A 7,364-nucleotide genomic window follows, 5' to 3' on the forward strand; every position below is an offset into this window, starting at 1 on the left:
GAGGTACACAAGTCAGGTATGGTATAAAAACTTAAGTATCAGATATTCTAGATACACCTGCCAGAAATAAAATCCAGAACCTAGTCCTAACCTCAGTAGAGCATGGTATGTCACTCTAGAAACTAAGATACTCATGGTAATAAAGTACTCATGGCAATAAGATACTCATGGTAACAAATCACGAGATATAAGCACGGATACATAACAAGCGACAAACCTAACATGCTATGGATATCAAACAGTGACATACCAAAGACAAACATGTTCATTGCTTGCAGCTATAAAGTACTATGCATATCCAAATGATGATATCATAAAAGATAAGTCAAGAGGTACCCGCCTCCGATATAGATCGAATCAAACCAATCCGATGTCGAGACGCCCAATCTCGAATCACAGTCCTGCAACAATATGATATACGGATTTAGCTAATTACATATAAATTAATTAGCTAAATCATACCCCCGAGAAATTAACCTAAATCCAAATCCAATTATATATATGTATCAATTCATACCTAAAACAACATGTATCAAGAGCGTGCCAACTAAATCCATAAACTAAACCCTTACCTAACTGCTGCAGGATGGGGTTATTGCCGAAATCAAAAACACCCCACAATATATAAAACCTCACCAATCCGTGACCTAGATTAGCAGCAAAGAAGAACATGAACTGCGATCTAGCCACATCCCTAATTCCACAGCTAGGTATGGCCCTTACCTTCAAGATTCGGCTAGGGCAGAGAAAATATGGGTCGGCACTAGGGCTGAGGAGCGGCAACAAGTGGCAGCGTCGGCTGTGGTGAAAACAGGAGTGCTAGGGCAGAGGCAACAGCGCTGCTCTGGTCCAGTGAGGCAGCGGCTTCGACAGGGCTCCGTGGCGGCCGGCTGTCGGCTGTGGTGGTGGCGCGAGGTGGCTTGGGCAGAGGCGCCTGTGTGCGGCTCAGGAGGAAGAGGGAAAGCCATTCTGCCGGAAATGGCTAAGGCACAGGGGGTGCTGCGCTGGCTCCGTGTGTCGTCAACGGCTAGGGCACCGAGATAGAGAAGAAGTGAGGAGATGGGTCGGTGGCGGTGCTAGGGCACGACGACGGCGATGTCGGGCAGAAGGGTGCGTCGCAAGGAATGATGAGAAGAGAAGGGAGGCGGCTGGTATCGGCGCAGAGGAAGAAACCGCCGGCACCGGCGGTTAGGGCTTTTGGCGTCGGGTTCGGGAGTGAGGGAGAAGAGAGGTGCGGGTGAGGGCTCGGGGAAAAGAATAAGAGAAAAAAAAAGAAAAACAACGGAAAAAGAAAAGAAAAAGGAAAAGAAAATAAATCTTTTCCTTATTAAAACAGGGTAGCCTAAACAAGCTTTTCCGGGTCCCGTTTTTATCCCCGTGAACTCGTCCATACGAGCTCCGAAAAATTTCCGAAAAATTTCCAAAAATTTCGGAAAATTTCCTTATTAATATTCGCCTATTTTCGGTATTTTACATCGATTACGTGCATAAATGCTATAGTTTAGCCACATACAAACAAGTTTATTCTCCTATAGTTATGCCACTAAATGGTAGGAGTGAATGGCAACCAACAGGAGTTATTCCAGTACTTCCACCAAACTTTGGGAGACCTGTGGGAAGGCCCAAACGAGCAAGAAGAATGGAAAGAGACAAAGCTGAAACAATAAAGACAAAACGAAAAAGCAAAATAAAGGTAGTAAAAAATGATCACGAAATGAGGAGGCAACAACGAACAGTGGCATGTAGCATTTGTGGTGTTAAGGGTCACAATAAAAAAGGTTGTACTCGAACTGAACTAGTAAGGCCAGCGGAATCTAAACAAATCTAACAGTCACAAGAACACCCTTTCAGTCAGTTGGCTGAAGAGCTCATAAGTCAACCACCATCAAAGTTACAGGTATGTGTTTCTATAGTAATTTTTCTATGATAATTTTTCTATAGTAATTCATCAATTATTATTTTTCTATAGTAATTTTTCTTACTAATGTTGTTTCAGGTAAGGAGGAATGCGAGGTTTGATGTCAATACCGTTGGAGAAAATGTTTTAAAAAAATCAAATATCTATCATGGCAATAGTAGTGTAAGCTAATGTTTTATTTTGTGTTTAGTAGTGTATTTTTATATAGAAATATTTTATCTAAAAAATTCACTTGTCACAGGGGAAAGACAACAATATATCTCAACAAACTACACCAATGCCCCCATAGAGGTCTACAGCTCCCTTATCCATGTATGAGCAGTTTAAACAATGTCAAATTCCCTCAAATATGGCCAATGTAAGGGCACCTACATCATTTTTTGGAAGAGCCTACATACAAAGTGTTGAACCATGCAAGTCAATTGTACAAGAAGGAGGGCAGGAATTCATGATAATGTCCGGCATAAATACTTCGGTATCTGAAAATGAATGTGGATTGGGAGCTAAAAAGAATAAAAGAAAGGATCCTCATAAGTGAAGAAGAATGAAGTGTGAACTTTTTGGTTGTTTTTTGGCAAAATTTTGTTTAGTACATGAATTATGAAACATTGTTTCAGTTAGAGTTATTTTGTTTAGTACATGAATTATGAAACATTGTTTCAGTTATAGTTATTTTGTTTAGTATATGAATTATGGTTTCTCTCTTGTATTCTTCAATGATATGATATGATTTGTGTGTTTATTTCTGTTTGTTTCATCCCTTCTGTATCTATGTGATTTTTGTGTATATGTTTGTTTCATCCCTTTTTATTTGCTATTTGTTCATTATGTTAGGTGGAAATAACTATATTGTCTTTATTTTATCTGCTGTAATTGCAGCGATAACTATTCAGTTATAGTTATTTGTGAATAACTATATTGTCTTAAAAGTTTATCTGTTGTACCATAACTATATTGTGAATAATATTTCAGTTTTAGTTATTGCAGCGATAATATTTCAGTTTTATTTGTGAATAGCTATATTGTGAATAATTATTCATGTACTGAACAAAATATAATTCATGTACTATAACTGAAATAGTTATATTGCCTTTTATCTGCTATATATCTGCAATAACTATAACTATATTGTCTCAAAAGTTTGGATCGTTCATTTGGACTATCGGAAGTACTAGCTGTAATTCACACATATCTGCTATATTGCCTCCTCATAGCTATTACAGCGATAAGTATTCAGTTATAGTTATTTCACACAGTACATGAATTACAGCGATTTTAAAATGGTCATCCCACTGTAAAAATAGCACATGTCTTGCAGCAAGAAATTAATTATATTTGGCAGCTTACTTCAATTTTTTTTTTGTTCGAGCTTATTTCTGTCGGTGCCAAATTAAATCAGATATTGAAAAGCTAGCCGTTCTTTCACTCAGGTGATAGATACAACAACAAAATAGAATAGAAACACACATTCTTTATTTCAGATCAACACAACACGACACAACATCGAATAGTTTAGTTTCAAGAACGTCGTAGAATTAAGACACGCACACAGCAGTGATAGCCAAAAATAGATCATCTCTGTTGTCTGTTCTCCTCTTGCCCCTTCTCTGCTTTTGTTCTTTTTATTGGCTCCCATCCTTCAGTCCACCAACCCAAATCTCCTTTATTCCATGTCAATTCTTTCAGTCTTTCCCTTGAACCTGTGGGAGTCGCACGAAGGCCGACCCCGCAGCAACCGAAGTTGGCGCTGGAGTGGAGCCTGCGAGCGTCGGTGGGGAGGCGGTAGCGGCAGAAGGTCGGGACATCGACGGGCAGGTGGAAGAAAAGGGCCTTTCGTTAGGAGAAGAAGGAAGAAGGCAGAGACAGGGAAGGAGAGCATGATCGGCGTTGCGGTCGTTGGGGAGGTAGCGTCTGGGGGAAGGGTGATTGAGAGGAGGAGAAGGGAGAATGGCAGAAGCAGGGGTGGCGTTGGGGGGAAGGGCGATTGAGAGGAGAAGGGAGAATGGCAGAAGCATGGGAGGAGAGCACGATCGACGCGCGGGGGTCGGTGGGGAGGCGACGTCCGGGGAGGGGGGTGGAAGGGCGATTGAGAGGAGGAGAAGGGAGATCGGCGTAGTAGGAGGATGAGCGTAGGTTTTCGTTTGACGTTTTTTTAATGTGAAATGCTGACTGGTCAAGGAGAAGGGGCGTTTAATTTTTCTCCGTATATTTTTATCCACGTAATCAACTAATGACTGCCAACTAAGCAATTACCGGTTAAAAATTTTAATTTTAGAAAAAAGGATTAAAATTGAAAAATATTATAAGTTACGGGACTAAAAGTATAAATTAACTCTTAACAGGATGAAAATTGAAAAAAACGTAAATTACAGGACCAAAATCATAATTTTCTCTACTTAGTTATCTGATACTAATACAAGTTAGTATAATAACCAAAAAGAAATGTCTTTATATGCATAAGAATATGATACAATGAGTCCATACAACATTTATCATATGATTGGCTCTAAGGCTCTAACTAATAGTTTCCTACCAAGTAGTTTGAAGAAAGATCTAAGAACATTAATGCAGACAACTTCCCTAAGGATGCTGGAACTGAGCCACTCAGTTGATTGGAACCAACGTCAAGATTACTAATCTTTGAAGCCTCTCAAAATGACTTGAAAAAGGACCACTAAACTGATTGTCACGCAAGTAAAGGGAAAGAGGATTGTTAGTTCTGCATCTGGATAGTTGTTCAAAGAATTCCACAATCCTCCCTGTTATACTGTTCCCAGAGAGATAGATTTCACTCAAGTTGCATAGACTTCCTAAGGTATGAGGAATCAATCCACTTATGTTGTTATCAGAGATTCTGAGAACATCTAATTGAAGGAGATTCCCAACTGAATCTGGTATCTTTCCATTAATCTGATTATCTGATAAGTCCAAATTCTGCAATGCTGTTAGATTGCCGATAGTCTCCGGTATGCCTCCAACAATTCTAAAATTATTAGAAAGGTCCAGATCTGACATTTTACTCAAGTTTCCTATGCTTTTCGGTATTACACCTTTGATGAGGTTAAAAGTGAGGAACAAACCTTGTATGTTTCTGAGGTTTCCAATATTTTCTGGTATATCCCCATTGATGGAATTCATGCTCAGATCCAAGAATTGCAGATTTCTGAGCTGGGCAAAAGATGCTGGTATTTGTCCCGAAATCTTGTTGAAAAATAGAGATAAGTAACGTAGGTTGGAGAGATTGCCGAGTTGGTAGGGAATTTCCCCTTTGAAACTATAATGTGAAAGGTCCAAGTGCTGCAACTGAGTTAAAGATCCAATCGAGCCAGGAATTGGATGACCATCTAAGTCTATCCAGCTTATATCTAAATACTTCAAATGCTTCAAATGAAACAATGAAGGATGCACCTCGTTTCTATTTATAATACTACTAGACGGCAAACGATAAATGAAATAGAGGTCGAGTTACAACATGACCTGTGATGTTGTTACATCCTACACATTCCCAACTGCAGCACTCATCGCCCTTCCATGAAGATAGCCGTCTATCAACATCAGGGAAGCCACTTCTCGCATTCAGAAGAGCCTTCCTCTCCTTCTGTATGCACAGTTGCAAAGATCCAGGGGGAAATAATAGAGAAATCTAAAAGAGATAGAGAATGTATTAGCTATGATTTTGATTGAAAGTGAGTTTCTAAAAACAAATTAATTATGAAAAATTGATTGATAATTTTACAGCTAAAAATGTAAGAAGATCAAATTTTCATACTTAATGGTAATAGTTATTTTTCATTTTCTATGATGTAATGATACTCATTATTAGCAATGTAGATTATAATTAAAATGTTTTTCATTATTATAAATCTCACTTTATGCATTCTGTTAATGAAATTATTTTTATAGCATCTATTTTATTATTTTTAAATTAATATAGGATCTATTTTTTTTTTTGCACCGGGTCCTTCAAAATTTAGGGTTGATCTTGCCAGAAGCTAAACACAAATCCCGAGCAAAGCGACCGAAATATCAAATTTTTTTCGTACTCTTCATCTTCATACATGTCTTGTTCTATGTGGCTCCATCATCAATAATTGAGTTGTCGCTTGGGCACTTAGTTTGGAATGGTTCTCCGCAAAGCTATTTTTCCAATAAGATTGTTGTAGGACAAGTTTAAGATGTATAAAGAATATTAAAAAAAATGTTTGAAGGAATTCCATGGGACAAGTGGTTTTCTAAAAACATAAAGTGATTTTCTCATTTGGTATCTTTCGGGAGAAATGATTCAAAAATAAGTTGGGTCAGGGAGGTTTGTGATCTCTCTAGGAATGTTACTCGAGAGATTAAGTGCCAGTTGGTATTTTAGATATTATTTTATTAATAAATGAATATAAACTTATTGGATTATGAATCTAATTTGGAGTGCGGTTATGCTACATTTTTTATTTAAAGACAGGCAATTGGTAAAGAAATTACTACCAAAATAGATATATTGTATAAAGATAATTATACAAAGTTTAATAGTAAACTTTAGCAACATTTTCTCCCTCACTCGTATAATTTATATAAAATTAGTAGGAAATTTATCCATGGAAGTCACCATTAGCATTATCTTGCCTAACTGTTTCGATTGACTTGGAAGACTTGGAAGAAAAAAAATCTAATAGTTGATTCACAATTGTCATTTATATCATTCTTAATTGTCACCATTAGCATTAATTTCTTGCTTTTTATTGACTTGGAACACTTGAAAAACAAAAATCTAATAATCGATTCACAATATTGATATATATCATTCAATTCTAAGCCTTTTTTTTTTAAAAGAAAAGATATTCGGTAAAGACTCTCCTATCAAAGTAAATATATTATATTAAGAATTAAAGAGGCAACAAGTAACTAACATGACTATAAGTAAATATATTATATAGAGTTAATAACTAACATAACTACAGTTTGTCAAGCTCTCCCAAATCAAACTGAAAAAAAAGAGATAGCAAGTAATTAACATAACTATAAGTAACTGACATAGCTAACTTTCATGGATAAGAAGGAAAGATGAGCACAATACATCTAGGTATCTAACTAATCAAGGTTAGAAAGCACCACCAATTTTTTTTAGGAAAACTTGACCTCTAGTTATTGATGTGAGCTATCCTTTTGTGACCCTCCAACATTGGAGAAATATCAAGACTTAAAATAACAAACCGTCGCAGGTTATGTCAATCATGTGGATTAGTATTGTATCATACCAATACTTGACACCCCTTGACTGATAGACCAAGATGAATTAATGATGTTATTTCTTTTATAGTTTGTATTGTTACAAGATAATAATAAAATTATATAATTTCAGATGCAAAATAAAATCCAAACTTAAATATATAAAATTTCTTTTTCTACATTTTCTTCCTCCTTTCACATCCTATTCACCACTAGCATCATATATCGA

General features: G+C 36.8%; 1 protein-coding gene across 1 annotated transcript; it reads right to left on the bottom strand.

The window, feature by feature from the left end:
• Positions 1-1,521: 1,521 nt before the first annotated feature.
• LOC121999480 (receptor-like protein 12) lies at positions 1,522-5,056 on the bottom strand. Its single transcript, XM_042554158.1, has 2 exons — positions 4,687-5,056; positions 1,522-1,655 (listed from the first exon to the last, which is right to left on the bottom strand). The coding sequence occupies exons 1-2, from the start codon at positions 5,054-5,056 to the stop codon at positions 1,522-1,524; spliced, it is 504 nt and encodes a 167-aa protein (XP_042410092.1).
• Between the last annotated feature and the right edge of the window lie 2,308 nt (positions 5,057-7,364).

Source organism: Zingiber officinale, chromosome 7A (assembly GCF_018446385.1).
Source record: "Zingiber officinale cultivar Zhangliang chromosome 7A, Zo_v1.1, whole genome shotgun sequence".
NCBI classification, from domain to species: Eukaryota; Viridiplantae; Streptophyta; class Magnoliopsida; order Zingiberales; family Zingiberaceae; genus Zingiber; species Zingiber officinale.

Bases quoted from the DNA above. Each gene is read 5' to 3' on its own strand.
- LOC121999480 (XM_042554158.1), bottom strand. From the start codon at position 5,056: ATGAATTCCATCAATGGGGATATACCAGAAAATATTGGAAACCTCAGA. The intron at 1,656-4,686 runs GTATAACAGGGA...TTATTGTTTCAG, and splicing joins AATCTATCTCTCTGGGAACA to CTTTGTCTCTTTCCATTCTT.